Below are 26,160 nucleotides of genomic sequence, written 5' to 3'. Positions count from 1 at the left end.
AGTGGTAATGGACGTGGGGGCTCCAGCCCAGGCACAGCCTAATGGGCTTTTAGGCAAAACTTTCCATCAGGAGAATAACTGTGCTGGTGAGCAGCCAGGCGCTGACAGCAAACGCGAGCTGACACCGCCACGGTGCCACGTGGAACCAGCCCTGGGCCTTTTGCTGGGGTAAATCCCACAGAGGACGGACAACGATGCAGGTAAAACATGATTTGAGGGCTTTACAGAGCCAGAGTGGCCTACACAGGGAGACTGCAGGACTAGGACAAGGAGCAAACTCGACAGCTCTGTAGGTCCCTGTCCCCACCAAAGCAAGACCAAGAGCACATTCCCTGAAGCCCAATTCCAACACAAAGCTGCCCGAGGCCACGCCAGCACCATGAACCCTGGGATCCTGCTGGCCACAAAGGCCCCCAAGGCCAGTGGCTGGGCAGGGTGTGCTATATGGTGGGCTGGGAGCACTCGAGCCAAAACCATCTCCGAAACAAAGATGCCTGCAGCGCCCAGCTCTGAGGGTGCAGAGCGCACATTTCATCACTGATGCACTCAGAAATAAACTCCAAACCCCAAATCATTGCAGAAAATAGAGTCCAAGGGGCTGGCTGAAGTCACGGATGAAGTCACCTTCCTCACCAGGCTGTGCATCTTTGGAAAATGGGTGTCCTCTAGTGGATTCAGCATCACTGAAAATCACTTTTAGTATTATTACTTGTCGCTTATAACCTGCTCCATTAGCAACCCTGCTTTCCCAGGGAAAACGTAGCTCATTGGCACAATTAACACAACCCCTGACAAAGAGACTTCATTAGCTCTGAGGCAACTGGAAATAATCCCCCAGGCTGAAAAAGAGTCCTTGGCTCTCAGATGTATCTGGTCGGACTCACCTGAGCAAGCCCTCAGCTGGGATTAAGTGGTCCACAAAGCAGTTCCCTTGGATTAAGTAAAATAACAGCTTCTCCCTTTCAAGAAGCCCAGCAGAGTAGCACTACCTCTGGGCTGCCTTCTGCTTCACACACGTATCTCAGGCAGCAGGAAAGGGAGCGTGAACCCACCCCGTGAACCTTCTCCACCCAACTGCCAGCTACTGCTAACGCGTGTGGCTGGGCTGGGAAGGGCGCGCTGCTGTCACTCACCTTCCTGCAACGAAGACACTTGGGTGTAAAATTAGTAACAAGCTGTAGCACAGACATTTATTTTTTACCAAAGTGACCTTCATCAAGCTGAGAGTTCTTTTCGCTTAATTTTCTCCAAAATGAAAGCCAAGTCAATCGTGTAATGCAGGGAGATGATGTTAACTCTTTATTAATATATTGATATTGAAAGGCTTAGTGAGACAGGATTAATGGATTTGATGGTCAGAAAGAAAGGCTGTAATCTTCTAGTTTGACCTGCAGCAGAGCATAGGCCTGGGCTTCCTGCAGCCCACCAATCCAGGCAGTTGCAAAAGGGCTTATCTTTTAATCCATACCATGGGGAGTCTCTGAAAAGTCACTAGTCTGGTCCAACAGTCAGCTTCACTGCTAACACCATGCTCTCTGCTTCCAGTTTTGTTATATCTGACTTCCACTTACAGCCCCGGGCTGTTTCAGCTGAAGTTCTTTAAATAGTCTTCTTTAAATACCGTGTTTCAAAATATTAATGACTCTCTTACTTGTGACTGCTTTTACTTTACAGTATATAGGAGCAATAACAGGCTTGATTCGGACCTTAGTTATCCCCAAACTATGTGGAATTAATTAATTCCTTAATGGTTTCCATTTTACATTTGTGTAACGGAGACCAAACCCTTCTCCACGAAGGTACAAACCAAGCAAATCCACAGGAGAGCAAGTCAGCTGTCCACGCTCCTCTTGGCCGTCTGCTAGATTGTGTAGACACTATGAGCAGCTCAGTACGGAATGGTAAAAAGAGAGTCAGCTGTAAAGTGTTAGATTTTTTGAGAAAAAAAAATGCAAAGTCCGATTTACCAAAGCATGTCATATGTCTGAGCCCAGCTCTGCACACTGCTTGTCTGAAATGTGGTTAGCTAACGACTCTATGATGTCAAGAAGGAGTGGCTGACTTAGGGAGCGGAGGTTTGGCAACTTGGAGACCTTCAAGGAAAAGAAAAACAAAACAGAAGAACAGAAAGAAATTAAAAGCCTCCCCAAAGCACAGCTGATGTACCATCGCCTTCCCCCTGCCACCCCACATGAACACGCGGGTCAGTCAAGTCATGGCTGGGCGCCTGCTGCGTGAGCTTTTGCTCACAATTGTGGAGCTGGGAAGCAGAAAATGGCCCACGGGAGCTCAACTCGTGACTTCCTGCACTTTCATTCCACTTTCAGGCTGCTGCACGGAGGGGGTGGGAATGGAGAACAGCAGAAATGCTGAGCCCAGCACTGCCTCTCCAAGAAAGGAGCAATTCCTATTCGTAATGGCAATTCTGCTGTTACTGGATGCAGATGAAGCCCTCTCCTAAAATCAAACCTGGGCAGCAGCACAGCCCTGGGCTTTGAAGCCTGTGTGTGTGTTTCTGCCGACCTCCAGATCATCTGAACTTGACTGAGGAACTGATCTCTTCACTCCTCTGCTCCCGAGGAGAGGTGGGAGTTTAAAGCAGAGCCCTGTTCAGCACCCACGCTGGTTTTGCTGGTATGCCTCCCACAGTCGAAGCAGGCCACTGCAGCACTAGCCAACACAAACCTCTGCCACATCAAATACACGGGAACCTACAACACGTACGTTGCAGAGCACATCTTTCTGCTGCTAGGCTGCTCAGAAGCTCAACTGCTATCAAAAGGGAGCTCTGGGCTTTCGTGTCCTCCACATCTTTCTAGAAGCAAGGCAGCAATCCCTCCTTCTGCAGTCATTAACGCCCCTGTCCAGCCTTGAAAGCAGACTGCCTAAAAGCCTGTCCACTTATCCAACCCGTATTATCTGATCTCATAAAAGAAATCACCTCACTTTAAGGAGCTCATCTGTGATAAAGCATAAAGATATTCTGAGCATCTTCTGAAACCCTGGGAAGGAAACCACTGAGTGCACTTTCAGAAGGAGCTCAGGATAATACCTGCTGGAAATCATATGCCCAAAATAAGAGGGCACGAGGACGGGGAGGGAAAAATACCCCGGTGACACTGCTGGGAATCCTGCTCTGTGTCAAGAGGCACACGCTGCAGAACAGATCAGAGCTGGTGTCAAAACACACTCAAACGCTTCAGAACAGCAGTTTTATTAGGGCTTTTGCACAGTGCTGACACACAAAAGCCTAAATACACAGCGCCCCAACTACTGAACCTCTGGGAACAGCTCTTCAATTGGTGTTCTTACTGCTGGGAAAACTCTTTTAACCTTCTGAATCACGAACAACATTAACCAAGCTGGGAGAAAAGATCACAACGGCCATATACCCAGCCTGTCTAAGCCTTGATGACCTGCCGGGCTCGCACAGCAAGAACAAGTCACCTTTCAGAGCCTGTGGCATGCCAGGGAGCAGAACAGCGAGCATTCCTGCCCAGCCACGCACACACAGTCACACAGAGCTGGGCCAAAAAACACACACTGCAGCCTCTCAGGCCAAGCACAAACATTGCATAAATAAGATTTCTTGCACATCTGCTTGACAGTCTTCCAGCCACATTTTGATGAAAACCGTTCTAAGAGTCAGCAGCTTAAATATAAAACATTTCCACATATTCTGGCTAGTGAAGATGAGTACAATTGAGTAACACCCTTTAGTTCAGATCTTTTTTTTTCCTGAAATGTTGCAATATTCATTTCCCCCCAGTGCATTCTGGTGAGAATCACTCCAACCTGTTTGTCTTCCTGTGGCCTCCAGTGGGAAGGACCACGAGATTTCAGCTCACGGGGACTGCAGCACAGTGACCCCAAACCCGAGGAGCTGTCCCAACCACCTGTGTGTCCTGTAGCCCGCAGTGGGGCCATTCCCCACCCCATGCTGAAGTTGGGCCCCTCTGCAGGATCCACGAGGCCAGAAGAAAATGTGTCAGACAAAGCCAGGGGCTGTAAGCTCATGCTGAGCTCCCTCCACCAGGCGTGGGATTCCTGGATGCTGGCTCCACTCTCAAAGCTTCTTATGCATTTTTAGTGATTTCTGAGTGTAAAACTCATTACATTTGGACAACTTCGGCATTTAATAAAGAGCCCAAATACCTCCCTTTGAGTATCCAATCTCTAGATACCAGCTGGACCTAGCAGAGCTTCCCTTCCCTGTGGGCAACAACAAGAGGACCGTGAGATTAAACATACCGAAGATGGAGAGCTCCTTGAATACTGGCCATGGCATTATTACCAGGAAGTATGTAGCATCCAGAAATCCCAATTCCCAGTCTCTGTGATATACCTACCAGTTTCAACAACCTTTAATAGTTGAGCAACAAACTGGTGACATGCTGGGAAACTCTCATGGAGGGATCGTGTGTCTTATGAGCAACACAATGACAATACCCTTAGCTTTCTCAAATGAGGACAGGAATATCAGCACTTCAGGCTCATGACCTTTTCTATCACCCTGCATCATCCTGTGTGGTTTCCATGTTTTGATACATGGAAACCACAAAAAGCCCAGCCAGGACATGGTAATCTGCCTTTTGAGCAAACGACAATATAGCATCTATGACAGGGAGAATACTTCAACAGAAATATGAACACCGCACTTGTAGCTTCCAGTGAAAGAGAAAATCATGCATTTGATACATGACAAACTTATCTTGTTGTACACACAGGAACCCAACGATGGCATGGCACAAAATTAACAACTGGAACAAGCAGAAATGGAAGCAATTCTGTGCAACTTCTGTTTTGGAAAGTGTCTGCATTTCCAGACTAGATTGTTCTAGTCTTTTATTTATTTTTAATGTTAAAAGTGTGCCTAGCAGACTTGTCAGAGAGAGTCAAGGACATGCAGCCAGCTCTCAGCTGTCTCACATGAGAAAGAACGAAATGGATTCCTACATTAATGTGTCTTTAACCAACGCAGAGACAGAGGACAGCAGCTCTCAAAAGCCCCGGAAAAGATGCAACCAACCTTGGTGAACTGGTGAACAATGATGTGCAGACAGTGCCTCTTCATGTCCAGGGCTTGGGTCTTGTCAGCTGCCTCCAAAATCTACAGCAAAAGCAAAGGCAGGGTTTTCCTTCTGCATTGCTCAGACGTGCAGTGCACAAGTACTGTTCTGACTCACAGGAGATAACTCCTCTGAGCTACAGAAACATCAATGTTTTTCATTACAAACCTGAATCTTTTCTAAACTAATCAGAAATAAGCCTTGGATTTAAAATGTGTGGAGTCCTCAGGAGATAATCAGCAGGAAACTGCAGGTCTGTTTCAGAGCCAGGTTCCCTGAAGTGCCCCAGTGAGACTGGTGTGGGCAAGAGCCAAGAGCAGTCAACACAGGCTTTGATTCTGCTCATGTTGCTGAGGGTTTGGTTTTCTACCAAGCAAATGGCTTGCTTTTTGCCAAATAAATGGCTTTTTCAAGGAATATTTTTGTTGCCACTTCATCGCCAGATCCTGCCTGATAGAACAAGACTAACATCATGTGCACGCCACCGTTTGCTCCGGTACAAGCGTCTGCTGAAAGGATTTGGAGCTGGCTGCTGAGCCTACAGTACATCCTAAAAAGCCCTTTAGAAGCTCTGTGGGATGAGGAGCTCCAAAGGAGCATCCTGGTGGCCAGTCGAGCAATACCTCCGAACACTTCAGCACTAATGACCCCAAGAGCAGACAAGGAAACAAAGCTGCTAGAGGCTGCGTTCCTGCATTCATCTCAGTCGTTGAGCCGCTGTCCTCAGGAGGGGCTGCACAGCCTCAGGGAAATGACTTGGGAAATGACTGAGTGCACCAAACCCACAACAAGGGACGTGAACGAACTGACAGCGATTCCTGCAAGAAACTACCTCACGTCTGCTGTGTCCGATGACCATACTGATCTTATTTTTCGCACGCTTTCCTACACAAACATGGCCCTTATCCCAATGCATTCAACTCTTCCCTACAAAAGCCCACAGCAGCTTTATCTTAAAATGTACACACCTTTACAGCCCACAGCTTCAAGTAATTTTTTTTTTTTCAAAAAAAAAAGAACAAATCCTAGGCCAACTGGACCAGCCTCTTTGGCACTCCTGTACCATTAAAGTTAGTTGGGGACGATTACCTGGAGTACGTTCTCCACTGTAACATTCATTTCTAGGTTCTGCTTACAGTAGGCTTGCAGTCTGTTGTTGGAGAAGCCATAATAGTAAGGTGCAGCAAAGAGGTAGCTGTTAATCTCGTTAAGGAAAAAAAAAAAAAAGGTAAAGCAGAGGTAACAGCACTGATTGTAAACACAAATGCAACAACAGAAGTTAAAATGGTGTTCCTGCTGCTAATGCCGACCTGAAAATCCTCAGCCTGAGCCTGGCAATCCAGAGCTGAGGCACTGTATGTGCACTTTAGACAGATATTCATTACTTCAGATTTAAGGATACAGGGAGTCTTCAGGAGGCATGTTTACTTCTCCATAATAAATATATCTAAGCATAGATTCAAATGCTTGTTTGCTGGGAACCATTTCACCTATTGAAATATTCACTTGTCCATCTTCTGGCATGAAGGAACGGAACATGGCTTCAAAGTAACTGGAAAAGGAAGTAAGACTACTGTAACACACTCTGCAGACAGGCAGTTTAACTCCCTACTGTTCAAAGGCAGCTATGAAGCACTGCAGGTTCCAAAGAAGTAAATGCAGGTGATAACCTGGGCAAAAACATTGCTAAATTGTTGTTTCATATATGTCTGCCTGTGAGAGTACTCCAAACATAATCCCCACAATTTCCATCAACACTACCTGAATTTGTCTGTTTCTTGAAAATTAGGGCACACGGTCCTTTGATTTTTGTCTAATTTGCATAAAACCCAGCAGAAAGCTTAAAGCATGATGGATTTCCTTGCTATCTACAGGCTGTAACTGCCAATCATGCATCGGGGTTTCTTTTAAAGAGTTGTGAAACGTTTCTGGTAACATACTACGGTAACTAATACTGAATAGTATTACTGGGACTGGAAAAAACTTGTGGCAGTATATGAAGTAGAAATTTGATGTGAACACCTAATGTCTTGCAGGACGTAAAGGTGAAGTTACACAGAACACACAAGCAAGGGACAAACCCACTGCTTCCAAACAGTGCACAGGGAGAACAGAATGCATCTTCAGAAGGGTGAACTACTTGCCTCTACAGCCAAGCATAGGAACAATCTAGTCTCTGTTATGCACCATTTTTTTTCTATGCTTATTCATACCCAGTCTTAAGTCTCAGCAGGTGAGAAAGAGATTCAAGTTTCACATGATTCAAATGGATGTTCACCACCAGAACTCTTTCTGAGCTCAATGGACATCTGTTGCTTTCCACTTCACTAACACAGCCTTATGCCTTACACCATTTTTCCTTCTCATGATTTTAAAGATTCTTTGTCCTGCAGTGCAGCTTCTTACACATTCTCTAGAGAGTCTCTACAATTTTAATTTCCTTCTATCTTCCCCTGCTGGGTATCAAATTGAAAAATATTTAATCACTGTTGCTTAAAGGCTTATTACACTTATTGAGCAAAGCTGCATCTTATACTTGATCTGGATACAAAGTTCCTTCCTGTCTTCTACAAAAAGCAAGCTGACCCCCAGACTGCACAGCACTGAGTTTTACACAAAGAATATTTTTTATAGTTTTAGTGATCAGTGACTCACTCACCTGGAGCGGGCTGCTAGGATTGCTTTGTGGGCTGGCCGTGGGTGGCCATCCAAGAGGAGGATGATATCACAGAATTCAATCCCAGCTCCTTCAAGGTAAGCCTTCATGTCCTGAATTAAAGATGTGCCTGAAAGTCAACACAGTGAAATAGTTAAAAACATGATAGTTCCAGCTGACCACGTGCTGTCAAACTAACATATGGCCAAGTCATAGCTCCAGGCCCTCTTTCCTTCGGGACCCTTGGGGTGAGCAGAAGGCAGGCCCTTCCACATCATTTTGGGGCAAAATGAGTTTCATCCTTCCCTACCACAATCCTTCACCTGCTGCCCATCCCAGAAACATAACCAGCAACTCTGCTTTCAAACTGGTGACAGCAAGCTTCTTCTCTTCTTTTCTTCCACTAACTCTTTTTTTCTTGGTTAAATTTTCCATGCTTTCTTTCTCTCTCTGTCTCTCATGGTAAAATCATCACTGGCTTAGTCCCAAAATCCTCTTCCTCACTCCTGCTTCTTCTTTGGTATAAACCAGTGAGAGGCCAATGCCTCCACTCAGCTTGATTACCTTCTACTCCACTTAAACTGAAGGTCTACTGCCTTTTCTTTGAATCTTTTTTTTTTTTATATCTTCCCACTCCTTCTGCCTCTTCTCTCTCTGCACAGAACCAGGATATGTTATTGCAAGGAGAACAGGACTAAATTTAATATAACCTCCCATGTATTTTAACGTGGATAATGTTCTGACTGAAGCTCAATGGAGAAAGTACTGGCATGTCCTGTCTTAGCCTGGGAGACAGCCTAATATAATTACACCAACTGAAAAGTCAGTGGTCGACTCCCAGGCCATTTCCTCGACTAAACAAACTGCTAGCAACTCAAAAACACCATAGCTAATAATTTTATAAGGTATAAAAGTTACCAATGTCAAGCGGCTGATCGGAATGTGTTCGAACAGGAGGTTGCTGCTTTCTCCGCACAATTTCCACTATGAGGGATGAAGAAAGATGTTCAAACTCCTTCATCATTATTACCTGATTAAAATGCGATTCTTTCACCACAAAGTTCAGGCAATGTTCCTTAAAAAAAAAAATTAAAAAATTACCGTTTTTTGCATTAAGTCATCCTACAGCATCACAGAAACATTATGCTGGTAAACAGCCATCTTTTTCTTATGAGTCTCCAAATGGATCCCACAGCTGCAAGTATAAAATCTCTCCCTCACTAAGTGACCATCTAGGCTCCCACTTAAAGACAAAATCTGGGACAATTCTAAGTATCTAGAAAAACCTGACTAAGAAATAACGAGGGAAAGATTAATTGAATCCCATCCAACTGCTCTGAAGATTTCTAAAATGGGAATCTCAGGAGATGCCAAAAACCTCATGAAGCTAACTAAGATTGGTTGCTATTTCATAATAATACATTATACAATTAGATACCAAAATTTAATTAGAAGAGTGAAGAGATCTTAACTCTTAATACTATCCAGTATTAAGAATTACAAAGAGGAACAAATAGCTTGAAGGATTTCCTTAGGAAATTGTGTGGATTTTATCTTAACCTTTTCTATAAATGTTGCAAAGTTTGAAAGAGATCTCACAAGCTCTCGTATGACAAACTTGCTAGAAAAAGTCAATGTGGTAGAACAAAGACAAATGAACCAGACCTAATGCTGAACAGTTAAAGGGACAAAAAAATAATAATAAATAAATAAAAATAGATACTCCATTTGCCAGTGTGAACCAATGCTTTCCCTTGGGATATTTTCATAAGGAAAAAATATAATCTACACCAGCTCACCATACGGTGAGCACAAAATTAAGCCAAAGAGTAATTACTAATTTCCAGTTTTTGCCATGTTATTTCAGCTGGGATCTACAGGGATCTGCCTAGGACCCATCTGTAAAATGTTTTAAATAATGACTAGGGTGCCAGAAAGAGCAGCCTTCTGTAGGTGGCACCTAGCCATGAGGAATAACAAGCACTTGAGAAGACAGGATGCCAATTCAAGATGATCCTGACAAAGTGGAGCGATGTGGAAGAGCCCCTGCCACCCTGCTGCTAGCTAAGGCAGGTGGAAGTAGCTTGCTGATCTGATGTTATTGGCACTGGGTCCACCAATGCTGAGATACTCAGTTCTTGAGCTTCTGGGCACCTGATGGCACCACGGTCCTGTGCACCAAAGGCTGTGCCAGCATCCACAGAACTGCTGACTCTGCTCCTGTTCTCCTGGATGTCCTTCCTTTGCCCAAATCCAGTGCAAAAAGAGTGCCTGAGGAAGTCCACGTGCATTCTGGCTTGTCAAGCCCCACTCTGCTTGTACTGGTCAGCTTTATGGCCAAGTGATGGGCACAGGCTGTCCAAATCAGCACTGCATGATCTTGCACTAACCCTTGGACTTGAGTGGAGGAACTTCTTTGCAGCTTTAAGCAGGATTGGCTCTGGCCACTTTTGGTGAGAGCCAGACCATCACAGCAAAAGCATGGTCTGAAGCCTTGGGGTATCAACCCTAAAAGCCCTTGGTCCCACCAGATGGAGATGGGGAATTGCCAATACATTGCTTTTCTAAAGAATGTTTGTCAGATAAAAGTGGGAGAACTGTGTTTAGTTTTTCATCAAACCAGGTGAAAGAACCTGTTAGCAGGCTCTGCATTAAACAGGGGGGCCAGAAAATGCACTGGTTCCGCCTTCCTGCAGTGAGAGTGAAGTGAAAAAAGCCAAAGTCACCCTGCCCTGTTTATCCTACAGGACAGATAAGTAAAAATATCAGACACTTATTGAAAAAACATACGTAATTGTCACGAGCTCCTGCAGTACAATCCACACTAGCATATACCCAAGCAACTATAATTATAGGGAAGAACAGAATTTGCAAAGCTGACAGCTTTTGCAAAACATTAATTACATCAAGATTATTTTTTTTTAATTTCTTATCAGTTACTTTGTATGCAAAATACCTTTAGCTGATCCAGCTGAAGCTTGTTAGCATTTTCACACACAATGAGCACATTCTGCAGATCTACAGATGCTTCAATATACTGAAGGCAGAGCTGTTCCAGTCGAGAGAGCTTGAAGTTTAAGGCTAGTTTGTACACATCCATAATAAGTAGCACGTCCTGCACGTGACCTGAAATCACAAGAGATAAAATGCCCTTTCATAACTCTAGAGAGCTCACGACACAAAAAGAGTGACCTTTCTCAAAGCATTTCTTTTGCATCAACCTGAGCATTCAAAACAGCAGAACGGGCAGCGATTGGTGAAGCATTTTTACAGAGAAAAAAATTCCACTGCTGCTTAGACTAAATCAGGAATTGGTACTAAAAAAAGAAATGAGTGGTCTTTCAAAATGGAGGCATGAAACCGCCACCCCGAAAGATTTTTTGGAGAAAGATTTTGTGACCATCGGGAGCACAATTTTTCAAGACCCTCGAAAGAAGAAGTCTCTAAACACGCTGACAAGCTCCTAAACTAGCAGTTGGTTTTTCCAAAGTGCTCAGCTACTGCTTGTTCTGCTGAACTCCTTGGTATTTCTGCAGTGTTAGCAATCGGTCCCCTGATTTCAACAGGCCCTTAGCAAGGCACGCGGTATTTATGCACTTACAGATCTGAGGTTGCTCTAGAAGAGAGGGCTGAAGGCAGGGGGGCAGCAGGGACCCAAGCTGACCACTGCAACGGGGCTACTGAGAAACCACCTCCAGGAATAATCCTCCACAGCCTTTGCCTTCCTCACAGGGGATCTCAGGCCATCTGCTGTAACTACTTTTTGAGAGAGAAAAGCCTCCTTGCACGTTATTTGGCTTCCCAGTGTCTAATAAGGAAAATCCCATTTGATAGGCGTGCCAAGTGTGATTAGCTCAGCCCCTGAAGCGATCCCCCAAGGCGCTAACCTCTGAACTATGGGGAGCAACTGGGAATGTGTAAGTCAGGACAGGACCATTGGAGGATCCCAGCAGACCTGTAACACTGCAGAAAGGTAAGCACCAGGGAGAACATGTGCTAGGCTGGGGAGAAGGGTAAGAGGCTGCCTAGCCTGTAACAAAGGGAAAAGTTCAGTGTGATAATCCCTTGTTTGGTCTGGTTCTGTCCTGCAATGAGCGTACTGAGGATTAGTGAACCAGCTGAGAGCAGGATCTGGCAATGTCAGCAGAAGCCAGAGATGTGAGAAGGTTCCCTCATCCCCATTAATTAGGCTTCACAGGGAAACCTTTGGGACAATTGCATACAAATTAATATTTTACTGAGAATTACCCTTTCCAGAATGGACTGAAGCTGAAGCAAAGCTCCAGCGTTAGGGTAGATGCACTTCAGTTTAAATGACCGTGCCACGTGGCTGCAGTTTCCCTAGCCCCCCCCAGCTGGAGTTCCCTCTGGGTATCCTGCTGTGCACAGCCCAACAGACCTCTTTGCTAAAACAAGGCCACGAGTTAGACTTGCTGTGCTGAAGCTGAGATCTCTGGCTATGACTTCCTGGCCTCCAACTGCTTACAACTCAGCCATCTTCAAAGAATGCATCTAATGGGCTTCTCGAGGCCATTTTCCAAATTTCCTTTGGGTTCGCATTTTGAAGAAATGATAGATATCGGCTTGCTCTGCTTTTCATTGCACCCTCAGTTTGCAATGAGCCAAAACAATAGCAGAGAAAGGAAAACAACCACAGGATACATGGTCCTCCCAGACAGCTTGTGGTAATGTTCAAAACACCATGATTTTTTTTTACTTCCATCTTTTGGAAAGATCACTAACCAACCCTTCCTCGATGTTTGAAGATAATCAGGGAAAAACAGAAGCACTGGTTAGCATGCTTTGATAGAAATTCGCAATACATATATCACTTTTTATCTCAGGTAGGTCATTAAGTGCTTTCATTTTATCCACAAATACTTGATCCTGCTCCATATCAAAATGAATGTTCACTCCTCAGTTGCAAGCATTCTGTTCTTATCCTGCTGACCTACCTTTGCGAGGGTATTTTATTTTGTCCGTATACAGAAACTGCATGAGCACCTCGAAGGGTTGCGCTTCAGCCTCTCGGATGGGCACTTCCAGCAGCGGCTGCAGGCGACACAATTTGACGTTCCCACCAATCCCATCCTTCTGACACGTTGGATGTCCCTCGTCTTCAATGTCTTGCTTTGATTTCTAGTAGGACAGAAAAAACACTCAAACATGGCAACAGTGCTGTGTCAGCCAGCACACTTTACTAGCGAACCAAAGGAAAGATTTTTCTCATCACTGCATAATTTTCAAGACTCAAGACCTCGTTATCTTCAAGATTATCTCCAAGATACAAATTAATTCATATGTATTAGAGACTTACTGTTTGTTCCACGCCACGTGACAAACACGGATGAGAGCAAATGTGAGCTCCTGGATAAAACTCAAAAGCAGTTTTTGTCTGCTCCCTTTAATCTGTCTAATCTTGTAGGCCATCTCCCATTCCATGCAACCTTTACCCACCCCAGAACGAGGGGTATGTGTGTCTCCTTAGGCGTATCCCACAAGATTAGAACTTAGCTAGGAGAGCTCCCAGGAACCACATCACCAAATCCAGATAACTGGATTAACTTTGGCTACTCCATCTTATGCTCCTTGCCTACCCTGATGGACATCCAGTAGCCTAGGTTAATACTAATTATCCTCTTTATTTTACTGGCCCAACAGCACCTTAGCATCAGATGCTGCTTTGCTCCTACATCTGTCTCAGCAGGCATTATTTTTTTTCCTAATAACCTTATTTCCAAAATTGGGCAGAATAAATACTACCTCACCACAAGATGACTGTTCTGAGATACTCACTTGTTTCAATCTCTCCCTCGCCTGCATGATTTTCTTTTTCAACCACTTGCAGCGAGCTGTAACAATTGCAGTATGTCCTCGGACCCGTTCTTCCTTCTGCCAAAGGGAGAGGAAGAACACATATTAAACTTTAATTCCCAAATCCCATGGTGGTGGCAGATGGCAGCAGTAGCAGAAACCTGGGCTGTACTCCAGGTTACCATACATTTAGTTTAGGTTTGAATGAAAGACAACCCTGCATCTGCTCTTCACATCCAGATGAAATTCAACACCTATATTCCCTAAAGGCTAAGCAATGGCAAACACCACTTCGAAAGAGTCTTTGTTACATGGACTGAGTAGAAGCTGTTGTATAGTTTCAGTGACGTGGACCTTTCTTCTTATCATTACATCTGATTTCAGTTTAAATTTTTCTTTTCAAAACAACGGTATGCTTCTTTGCTATTGTTCTTCATAATCTATTTAAACTGTTCTTCGGAGTATCTGATCTCTGTAAAGTCTTTTATAACTTTTTACAAAAAAGAAATGCAGATGAGCTCAGATTTCTCAAGTTTTTCTTTGAAAAACACATTCTTTTTACAATTTAATAATCGTTTTCATTACTAGAGAATGAACAACATTCCTCTGTGCAGCTTTTTCTCATTCTATTTTATTTCAGTGATTAAAAATGACTTCTGAAGTGATATCTAGATCTGCAAACAACTGCCTTGCTCTTTCCAGGGAATAGTTGTGACCTCAGAGTACAGAGGTCGTTAGTATCACTTTCAGACTGCAATTACACGTAACGTGCTCTGATAAATTCAAGTTATGTCTCAATGACCCAAGGATTTTCTTAGTTTAAAGCTTTCTTCTCCTTCACAGTTTTATAAATTTACCTGGATTACTGAGATTTACTAAACCAGAAAGACATCACTTAGACCAGTGGCACTGCTCTTAAAAACTACATTACCAGAGATTTTGGCACAACCATTGCACAATTTGCTTTTTCCCAGCAAACATGCTACACACACAGTCACACCCCTGTTGGGACCCCCTCTTCCTGTCAAATCCAGTACCATTTTCACTAAAATCTACTCACCTCTCCCAAAACAAACTCCAAGTCACTGAACTGCCTGTTTTCCCACAGCCTTCCATAATCTTCATGTAGAGTGCATTTTGGGTAACAGGAAAACTAAAAAACAAAAACACCACAAAATACATTTTCGTCTGTTTCAATTAAATATATCCAGAAAGACTGTGGATGCTTACTACCACTGTATTTTCTTACTAACTTGACATCAACACAGTATATAAAGCTATAAAATATCAAGCAAACCACATGCAAAGGTTTCCTCTAGGGTGAGAGCAATGAAAGGTAACAGGGTAGCTTACAAGAAATGTGTCTCAATTTGGTTTGCAGATTTCTGGATTTAGGGGGCTAAGTGTCTCACCTGCTTTCAGAACCTGTCTGTGAGTCCTATGCAAAAAAAAAAACAAAAACCAACAACTTTCTATTGGGGGAGGGCATTGATCTGGTGTGAGTATTGCAAAATTATAAGTTTTAAATTCCCACATTCGCTGGGGTCTGCAGTAACAAGACAAATCTTCAAATTTTCAGAAACATCCTGACAAATCCTCACTGATACTCACTATTTGTCAAAATAAGTTGTCATGACCTAAGACTTCAGAAGGCACTGGAGAGCTTAGCCTTGCCAAAATGTCTGTTCAGGTAACGTTTCTCAGATTTTAGAGATACACATTGATTTTTGACAGCTGATATGCAAATGCAAAGGCTTCCTGCAGGAAGGATGTCAAAGGGAAGCCATGAAGCTCGCAGTGAGCCAAACCAGAGACTCCTCTGTGTCGGGAGATGGAAGCAGGACTTGTGCAGAAATGATGTGAACATTTGGTTTGTTTACCAGTGAGTTGCCTGGAAGCTGTACATTTACCTGGAAGCTGTACATTTACCTGGAACCTGTACATTTCTCCACTTCTAATGTTGTTGTCCACTGTCCCACCAAAGATGTACATAGCATCTGAGATAACAGCTGCAGCATGGAAAAGTCGCCCACTGGGTAACTAGGGAAAGAAAAGGACAAAATACGTGAGTGAATAAATAAAAACAGCCTTTTTTCTCCCAAGAAAAAGGGCCTGTAAGAGATCAACAGAGAGAAGGGAAAAAACCTCTTCGTAGCCTAAAGCAACATGACCGCTTGCATCCTAAGACTGACATTTCTTTTATTTTAGGATTGTTTCCTTGAACACACTTGCCAGTCACATTTAGAAACATCTGTTCATTACACCTTCCAGCAGATCTGTACATATGCAGGGCTCTGCATATCACAACTGTTACAAAATACATCACTTACCAAAAACCATGACTCAAAGCTAAGTTTTACATAGGAAAATCAAACACGCTTCTAGAGACAGATTCTGAAAATGTGTTCTCTAGATAAATTTAGGGCTTATTCTGGGCATTATATGGAACCGAAAAGTTGTGTGTGCCCCTTCTCCTGCAGCCCACCGAGGCAAAGCCACCCCACACTGCCCCAGCTGCTTGTAGGACCGAGGGACTGAGGACTCACACCACCTCATCCAACACGTGCTTCACCCCATAGATTTCCAAAGTGGGAAGGAGTCCCTGCAAGTCAAACCTGCAGTGGTCCTTTTACATTTTTCTTTCCTATTTCTTCTGAGGTTACACAAATGATACCGATTGAACCAGCACACCTCCCTGAGATATCTATATAAAGTCTTTGAGTGGTGACTGTAACTCTTTTTTCCCTAGTTTGATCAGGCTTGTTATGTTTTCCAGGCAGCAAATCTCATTAAATCTTTGCCTACTAAGTAAAAAGCCCTCTGGTATAAGAAATCTTCTCTTCTTGTACATATTTATAGACACTACTCCAGTAAGCTCAAACATGAAACAACATTATGTTTATCTGGAGAGGCATATTTTCCATGAAGCCGTGCTGACTGGCATTTTTCATTACCACCAAATTATCCCTTTCACCACAGCGTCACACAATGGTCTCATTTAGTTTGCTGCTCACCAGAATTTGCATGACTTTTGATTTTCTTCAAACTCCAGCCTGCAGGGATCCAATCCCCATACGGCAACCAGTACCTGTGCCTCTGATTCTCAGATGTACGGCCACGGTTTTGCTGGCTTTATGTTTGTCTGCACCCGTTCAGGAAGCCATCTCGATTGCTCTGGATAAACAAGATGCCTTCTGTCTCCAGCACAGGTCATGGATACATCATTAAAGAACATCTGAACTTAGTGCTAAAAAATACTGCTATGGGAAATTACTGAATAATACTGGTCTACTAGTAAATTCTTGCTGGGCGCCTATTTGGTACGTCTCCAAAAGAGGATGGTAGCGCTGCAAAAACAGTCTGCTATACAGCCAGCATTCCCTCATACTAGTAATCTCATTTTTCAGCCAGTACATCTTATTTAATTAATCAAACATACGATATTAGGTTAAAAAGACATCAGTGAGTTTATCAACCAAAGCTCCAGTCTCATTCCAAAATATGAACTCTGCATGCCAAGACCTATTTTTCCAAAACCAGATGAGCTGACATTAGTTATATTGTATTATCTTCCTTGAAACTGGCTCTCCAATCAGAAAAAACAAACCAACAAAACAAACAAACACACAAACAAACAAAAAACACAACAAAAATAAACTGTCAGATATCAAATGCAGGCCACCTGGCTTGTACTTATTCAGGTCATTTCCCCTGCCTTTTTCCCCCCCCCCCCCAAATACATGATACTTTAGCTTTGTTTTTAGTCTAAATAATTCTTTAATACCAAAGGATTTGCTTTTAAAAAGTCACCCATTATGTTTAAAAAACACTTACTTTTTTCCAGTCAAAAAAACCCCACTAGAGCATTTTCACAATTGGTGCCAGAAAGGAAACATGAATCATTTGAGTATTTAATCAAGTAACACTTCACTTGCTAGTCACATCATATTTAACTCAAACAATGATTTTTCTTTTGTAATGGTTGGTACCAGAGCAGTCAGGTAAGCAGAGCCTTGCTATTTACTAATTAACTTAAGCAATCAACACAAGCCTACTTTTTTAATACACATGTTGCATTTTTAAACCGAGTACTGAGAGAAACGTACATATTGTAGGATAACCCACAGAAAGGAAGGCCATGCACAGTTCATCAAAACATTCTGCAGCCCAGGGTCTCTCAGGATCCTCGCTTTGCTGAATGAGAGGAGCAGAATTTGGGCCAGCCCAGAACTTCCTGCTGGGGCTGCAGCCCTGCTGAGCGCCCAATGCCACGGCCACAAACCCCCAGGACCGAGGCTCTGGCCACAGCAGGTAGTTACCTTCCTACATTTCAGTGTGTGTCATCAACAATTTGGAACATTTTAACTGGACGTTCCATCACGGGGAATTCTCCAATCTACAAAGCATGTTTTTCTAAAATCTGGACCTACCTCGCACAGGAACTACTGCTGGAGCTCAGATGATGTGCGTGACACAGCCCAGGTGACTGCAGCCTAGTCTTACCTATAAGGAAAGCAGCTCCTACGCTACAGACCTGGCGATCCCAGTCATTCCCAGCTCAGACAGTGCTGGAAAACAGGGGCCATGGAGAAGAATCCTCGGGCTCTGCAGTCTCAGGGCTGGGCACTCACGTCCTCCTGCAGGCAGGGCGCTAACCCAACATCCTTCCCTCCATTCCAGGAATGGAAAAGTAGCAAGGAGAAAATATTCAGAACTAAACGAATAAAAACAGAAAGGTTCAAAGAGCTCAGGGGAGTGAACAGCTGGAGAGAGGCACGCCGGGCTGCATGCTCCCCAGTCCGATGCCAGACACCAAAACATCCTGCCCTATCGTCAATCTTTTACTGGGAGACCGCCCAAGCTGACAGAATCAGCTGCTGAATGTGCTCAAGCCAAGTGCAGTTTAAATGGAACAGGTATGAAATAATAGCTGTTTTGCTAGCTGGGATGGCCAAAAAGCCTCCCAGCATGGGACTCTGTGGAGAACAGAAGACGAGAGAATTTACAAAACCTGAAACAGAGCCACAAAAGCTCTTGCCGCATTCAATACTGGGGTCCTGGAGCTGTGTGGCCTGATTTTAAACAGCAGAGATAACAGCCATCGCTCTGCTTGTTGTCCACAGACTGTGTTACACAGACCATGTACAGGAGAAACCCCGCAAGTTGTCCTCCCTGAGGCTGAGAGCCCAGCTGTAATTCAGGCAGTGCGTGACCTACTCAATCCGAGCTTGGTTTATGCAGGTATTTTTATACTTGTGCTTTCCGCAGTACTGAAAAAAGTCTCATCCCTTGTACTATGCACACAGTCAAATCTGATTGGGTAAAAAAACAACAAAAAAAAACAACAAGAAGGGCACTTCATGCAAAGGTGGGGCGAGAATCAGAGTGTCTAATGGAGGAGACCTGTCTAAGACTGTGAAGGGCAGCGCTGAGCATGACAGGGTTGCAGCTACCAGACCACAATCCCCTGCCTGAGCCTGAATGAGAGTACAGAATCGCCAATTTCCAACACGCAATCACTCTCCTAAAAGTAACTGGGTAGGCAGAAAAAGGTGTATTGTGTTTCCTCCTGTGAAAGCTAGTGCTTGTGCTGCATCTTCTTTGCTGTGATTGAAGCATTAATGACTCCAACTCTTGTCCATCTCACTAGAAACACAGAGAAGAGCCTCGCTCTGCTTTCTGCAGCAACTGTTGATGCATTTCAAAATACGTGCTTCACCTCGCATCTCTCCTTCACTAGGCATCTCCAGCTCTTCCAGCTTTTTGCTGGGGTCACGTTTGCTGACTGCTCTTACTGCTTCGCTAGGGATGCTCCTGATGGGCCACGTATCTGAACACACATCTGCACAAATAAAGGTGTGGTGTATTCAAACTGCCTCAGACAACAAAACTATCACCCAAATATATGGTTAGCAATGCCTTGCTCACAACAATGTAAGCCAGACTTATGGTTAGGAACGGCTGCTTTCAGAGGAACAAAGTCAGTGTAGAGAAAATGAGAAGTTCAGCTTTTGTTTTGCAGTGCAACACATTCATCCTAATCTTCTTTTGTGAGTCAGCTGTCCCCAAACACACCTGTGACATAAGAATGTGTTGGTTATTCTCATTTTGGTGTTGGGAAAGAAGCTCAAAAACTTCCCAATGTCATCCGTGCTACCCTACCCTTTGAACCTTGCCCATCAGCTCCCACCTGGCTCATCACCCCTTCCAAGGCAAAGCTCAACCCTTTCTCCTCACCTTCCCAGCCCATCGTTCTGGTCACATGAGCTACCTCACTATGTCCAGCGAGGTCTGTGACATGGCCTTCTAATTCCTCCTATTTCCAAAGCCAGGTTTGTGTAGAGGCAGCTGAGATGTGCTGCTTTCACAAGGACAGAGCCAGAACTTTCCCAATCGTGTTGTCCACCAGATGCTTCCTCACTGTCTCCCCTGCCTTCACTTTTCATCAGATTACGACAACCCTTCCTTGCGGTAGCTTTGTGTAAATATTCCAGATAACACACTGAGAATTGCACTCAGGATTATGATGATGAGAGGCACAACACCTTACAGCTAGGCCCGGGTAAGGCATGCTTAATGATAAAGGTACACGAGCACACCCACTGGTAAAGCCCTCCTGGGATAACAACAGCTGCTACCTGAAACCAGCACTCTAAAAATACAACTTGAGTCTGGCAGGCGAGATAATTCATGCAAAATACAGTTTTTATTTGTAGTAACTGTGATTTCGGTACGGGTTTCTTAAGGGAGTTTCAGTAAGGGAGCTGCTGGTGGAACTGGGTTCGCACCTGAATCCAGGCGGCTGTCGCTCCTCTTGCTCCGAGCACACAGCAAGCTGCTAAAACCACAGATGTGTCACCAGTCTGAATGTATTTGTCACCTCTAGGTCCCATTCTTATCTCTCAATCAACGCGATCTCCTTACTTTATTAGCAGTGCCTGACAGAAAGAATTTTAGATTCAATCCTGACAGCTCTCATGATCTGGGCTGGCACCACTCCCCACGACACACTGCTCTGCTTCATCTGTCCAAGTGTTTTCCCTAGCTAAGGTTAATGGGATTTGCAATCTGAGGTTCCTTTCAAGCTGGAATCTTTGCTTTCAAGAGCAGATCTCATCAGTCACCCTTTCTTCCCTTCCAGTATACCTCTCCATGCTGCTGCCAGGATTTAAACCATCATTTTCAAAATGCAAGTATTTCAGAACATTTTTTTTTTTTTGGGGGGGGGGGGGGGGGGGGAGGGAGCATTTCTTGCACTCAGAACTCATTTCAATGCCCAGTCTAGACAGCACAAATTGAGAGCTTGTCCTGTGGCACTCCTCGGGGTTCTGATTTGACTTACAAAGCTGTGCATTAGTTCTGCTTCTCCCTGCGCTAGAGCCTAGCAATCATTCAAATAGTTGAGATTAGAGCCCTGAGCATCAACTCCGGTGCTGATTCCACATACTTTAAAATAAACTTAATTAAACCTGCGCAAACCTCAACATAAAGTCATTGGTTTCAATTTTAACCTCACCAGGAATACATTCAGCTTTACTTAAAGTCCTTAACGAATTAAGTTGAATCAACGTAAAAGTAGAATTAAATCAAATGAATAGTTTTCACTCAGGGGTCTATAACTGCCTTCTATAAGCAATTTACAACTCATGTGCAGAGTTGAAGCTTAAGTGGTTCCTAGATTACAGCTTAAGGTGAAAAGTCTCAAGATAAATTCAAGGAAAAAAAAAAAGGAGTGGAGGAGAGAAAGTATATATAAGACTGAAATTTATTTCTCTCTCCTGGAATAGATTTTTTTTTTTCACTTCTGTATGTTTCTTTATTTACCTCTGAGTTTGCTGTGGGTGGCTGCTTAACTGTTGTTATGCCGAAATCTAAACCACATACATCCCAAGATTTTTTTTAAACCACGTTCTTCTGAGGGCAAGGAAGGAGCTTCTTCTGGGCAGATACTCTCTCAGCCACTTCTGGATGGGAAACCTGGTTATGAGATTTAAAAACAGTACCCTGTAAAAGTATAGATGGGAGGCATGAGAGACTGGACACCGAGCAGGAGTCCCCCTGCGGCTGAAGCTCCAAAAGATCATGCCCATACATCCAGAACATTCAGAATTGGTCCAGAGAAGCATCAAAGTCTTGCCTGCAGCCTGCCACTGTGACTGAACAATTCAACAGATTAGTCATGTTGTTTGCTTACGCTTTTTGCAACAACAGATGTACACAGCAATTAAAACCTTAAGCATTAATTCCTCTTTGTCTGCCGTCTCCCTCCACTGACTCTTCGTGAGGGGCTAAGGATTTGGTTTATTGCAAGCAGGAAGAATTCAGATCGCAAACAAAGATGGCAGAGAGGCAATATCTCAAACATTCCCACTGTCAGACAGAATTCCCAAATTTGGCTTGATCAAAGAATGGCGCAGACGGAGCACCACCAAGAGACAACCCGTACCTCAAGTCAAAGCTAGCTAACGTGTTTGGAAAAGGACAAAGTAAAACTTTTTCTACAGCTAATAACAGCCAAGCTTGCCTGTTACACCACGCGTTGGCTGCTCCTTGTGACCAAGCGCTCACCCGGCCCTACTCATGGTCCAAATGCAGCTCCTCGGCACTTCTGTCAAGAAATCTGGGTCAGTTACAAAAGTTTCTATGAATCTCTTCCAAGCTTCGTCATGGTAAGCTTCCTCCTCTTGGCTGTGAAGAGTACATTAGCTACATACACTGTTATTGCAGGCAGGGAGTATTTGTGTTGCTTCCAGGGTTTATCTTGTATCGCCTATTCATTTCTCAACGCATTGCTAACGTTTTCCATCCTTTCTCAGAGTGAAATTTCAGCACTCTGTGCAATATTAGGAACTAGCTAAAATCAAATCCACTGCAGCCACATTTCAAGGCTCTGCTTTCTCATTCTCTCAGCTTCTCAAACACCATCCTGTATTTATAGGATGCATTTCTAATTGTGTAACTTCTGTCCTCGCCCCCATATGCGAAAGAGCACGTATTAAACCAGCTGATCGTTGCGCTGAACTCCAAAGCCCAGATCTATTTCGCAGCCTAGGGTCATCGATGAGTATCCAGTACCACCAACAACTCTGAGCCAAAACAAAGTAAAAAGACCTAAAGCCATCAATAAGAAAATCTGGTGAACCAACGTAAAGATTTAAAAAATATATTTTTTTTTTCCTCTGAAACTAGAAGAAAACCATAAGCTCCAAGTCCAAATAGGAAGTCATTACTAGTAGCTGATTACACTCAAGAGATGCTTCTGTGCTATCATACTAGGCAGCAGCATAAAATGCTCAAACAGATGGGCAGACAGAGCTTTGGATGTTTATTAAGTTCAAGGGGATTTAGGGACTAAAAATATTTTCACATGCTGAGTGCAGAAAAATCTATAAACTTTCCAGGCAAAATTGGAACAGAACCATTTTAGAGTGAATTTCAATAGGTCAGAGCTCTGCAAATGTGCAAAGAAGCAGAATGCAACTGCTGAATTGCTTTGTTGTGCCCTTCCTTAGAAAGTGATTCCTTTCTAAGGAACAGAAGTTATTCCTTTCTAAGAATAAGGCAATGGACTCACCTGTCCTAGACAACGATGGCTTATGGCACTAGACAGTAAACAAAGTGCTGTTTACAATCCAGACAGCACCTATTGCTTTTAAAACTCTTGCAAGATGTTAACCTAGGAACACAGCTTGGGTAAAGGCTTCTTTCACCTTTAAGTCAGCTAACCACAGGCCAGGCAACCCCAACTTCAGTCCTGAGAAGGTTATGGGGCAAACCTTCCTGGAAGCTGCTTCCACCACATGAAGGAGATGACTGGGAACAGTCAGCAAGGATTTAGCAAATAACTCTTTCCTAACTAATCTGATTGTCTTCTGCAAAATGCTGACTGGCTTGACAGATTAGAGGAGGGCACCACGTTCTCAGCACATCTGTAGCCGACATCAAATTGCCTGCAGTGGCTGAAATGCTTGAGGCTGCTTTTCAGGAGGACTTAGCCAGGGTGGAAAAATGGGCTGATGGTTGTCTCACGAAGTTCAGCTAAGGCAAATGCAAAGTCCCATCCCTGGGATAGAATAATTCCTTGCAGTGATCCAGCCTGGGGACTGTCTGGCTGGAAAGCAACTTTGCAGGAAAAACCTGGCAGTCATGGTAGAGAACAAGCTTAACAGGAGTGAGCAGCGTTCTCCTGCAGGGAGGCCAACAGCAGCCTCAGCTGTATCAGCAAACATTTAGCCAGCAGGCTGAGGAAAGTCATTTTCCCTCCTGTGTTCAGCAGTTATGACATGCCATCTGAAGTACTCTGCCCAATTTTGGGCTCTCCAGTACGAGAAAGGCACTGACCTACTGGAACAGGTCTAGTGCAAGGCTAAGGAGATGACGGGGCTGAAGCACATGATGCTTGATCTGTAAAGAGAAGAGAATTTGAAGGAGATATCTGACTGAAAGTACTGACAGGAAGAGTGCAGAGGAGACACTCCTCTGCCAGGTGCCCAGTGGAAAGCCAGCAGGCACCAGCTGTCAGTTAGAGCATGGGAAATTCTCACTTGGTATAAAGGGAAGACAGCTATTACCACGATGGTGGACAAACACTGCGACAGGAGCAGGAAGAGGCTGTTGGATTGCTGTTCTTAGAAACACACACAACTCCTCTGGGAAAGGTCCCGGGCGCCCAGCCCTATGCGTACCTGCTGTGAAGAGGAGGTTAGACTCGAGAACTCCAGAGGTCCCTTCCAACCAACCTGCTTCTGTGATTTTAAGATTCCCTCCCATTCTTTAACATACTCCAGGTATGAAACTCTGGCTAAGCTCCTGTTATGATGGAAATTTAATTTACGTCTATGATGGAAATTTAGCTTTTCCTTTCCCCTCTTATTTTCCTGATTGTACCATACAAGAAGATAAGGAATTAAAACTCTATCACGGATACCTAGAAAGGGCCTCATTAAAGGTCATTCCCGTTCCTCTGTCCCAACCAGGGTCAACAATACATATTTCATTCCTGAGAGAGGTTCATCTAACCAGTTCTTAAAGATTTCCAGCAGCAGCTTTCTAAAAACTTCTCATGAAATCTTCAGCACTGCAATTCTGTGAGAAAGGTGAAAATATTTTGTCTGCAACCTAAAAGTTGAAGACTGTGATGAAGAAACTGAAATGCAGGATAAAGCACTAGATACAAAAACAAAGCCATAAATGAGTAAGCTCGGTGTGATATCAGCTCTTCCAGAGACTTTGTACTTGTGGTTGTGGTAAGTAATAGGGGACGGGACCGTGGACATGATTTGCTATTCCACTCAGCTGAAAATGAGATTTTTTCCACTTGATATGCACTAGAGAATACCGCATGGAAACTGAGAGCTTAGTTCTTTACCAGTAACACTCAAACACACACCGCTATCACTGCAAAGGTTGGAATAGGAGCCAATCGGTAATTTACTTGAAGATTACTGTACTACTACTAAACCCATTTTCTTTTAAAATAATTTCTATACATATGTTGCAAGATTGAAAAAGTGGTCTGAATGTATAAATCGTCAGAGAGGATTAGGCACAGTTTAAAGAGCAAGGGCTGCTGAATCCAATGAACATGTCTCAAAGGCCCACAAACTGCAATCTAGCAGCAGATTACAAAGATCAAGTGACCGAACCCTTGCTTCTTTTTGGAACCCTGGTGTGTCTTCAAAGATCAAATTACCGTAATTGTACTTTTGGGATATCAATTTGACTTCCTGTATAAAACAACCTACAAGACTTCCTTGAAGCAACACTGAAGCCTTTCTTTTAGGAAAGCTTTCTCTTTAGAAAATATCATACCCTGTTTTAGAAGTAGTGAAGAATGTACCAAAGAACTCTGATAAAATGTTCCAGCGAATCATTACTCTCATTCTTCACCGTACCTGTAAACTTTTAATTTCCTTCTCTTTTTTTAGTCTGAATATTTCCAGTTTCAAGTTGAAGCCACTGGATCTTGCTTTATACTTTACCGATAGATTAAAAAACCTCTAGTTTCCCAAGTAGGCCAATGCAGAATTCATTTCCTAAACTCTCCCTATAAAGACTATGCTTCACAGCTGTTTCACTGTGTTTCCCAGACTTTAATCATTTTCAGATTTCTTCTCTGAACAACCTCCTTGATCTGTAAACACAAGATGGTAAGATATTATACTGGAAGATTTATCTAAGAAACACAAGAGTAATGTATTTATGTTCCTAAATGATGCTACGCTATGTCAGCTTGTAGAGCCAAGAATATCATTAGCACTTCCAGCCATGTTACATTACAGGGAGCTTGTCTCAGCTCCCCACAATGACTAAAGTTTTTAAGTCATTGTTTCCTAGGATACTGTTACAGGAAACAGTTAAGCATAGACCACATATCCTGTTCTTAGATATGTTACTTTACAGACATACTGAAATATGTCGTGTGTCTGTGCCCACCTTAACAAGAAATCCAAATCACTGGGTGGCCTCTTATTTCAATCATTAAAACTCCAGACAATTAGAAAATACCAGGGGAAAGCTGTGATTTCCTGTTTACTTTCAAGGTCATTGCAAAAAAGTTTCAAATAGTGCGACAAGAAGGGGTCTCTAAGGGACCTAAGCAGAATCACATGCAGAGTCACC

The 26,160-nt window shown here is 43.6% G+C and overlaps 1 protein-coding gene across 1 annotated transcript in view; it reads right to left on the bottom strand.

Annotated features, from left to right (window-relative positions):
• Positions 1-1,269: 1,269 nt before the first annotated feature.
• Positions 1,270-26,160, bottom strand: part of LZTR1 (leucine zipper like post translational regulator 1) — a 34,810-nt gene continuing 9,919 nt past the window's right edge. Inside the window, exons 10-20 of the mRNA XM_082778299.1 lie at positions 15,469-15,579; positions 14,600-14,692; positions 13,522-13,617; positions 12,681-12,864; positions 10,682-10,851; positions 8,644-8,800; positions 7,729-7,855; positions 6,472-6,621; positions 6,159-6,264; positions 5,030-5,110; positions 1,270-2,093 (exon numbers count right to left, since the gene is read on the bottom strand). Coding sequence (XP_082634425.1) covers positions 1,977-2,093; positions 5,030-5,110; positions 6,159-6,264; positions 6,472-6,621; positions 7,729-7,855; positions 8,644-8,800; positions 10,682-10,851; positions 12,681-12,864; positions 13,522-13,617; positions 14,600-14,692; positions 15,469-15,579 — 1,392 coding nt within the window. The 3' untranslated portion in view covers positions 1,270-1,976. The remainder of the gene's footprint in view (positions 2,094-5,029; positions 5,111-6,158; positions 6,265-6,471; positions 6,622-7,728; positions 7,856-8,643; positions 8,801-10,681; positions 10,852-12,680; positions 12,865-13,521; positions 13,618-14,599; positions 14,693-15,468; positions 15,580-26,160) is intronic.

Source organism: Aythya marila (genome assembly GCF_965140915.1).
Source record: "Aythya marila genome assembly, chromosome: 24".
NCBI lineage: Eukaryota > Metazoa > Chordata > Aves > Anseriformes > Anatidae > Aythya > Aythya marila.
This window is presented reverse-complemented; position numbering and strand designations above follow the sequence as displayed.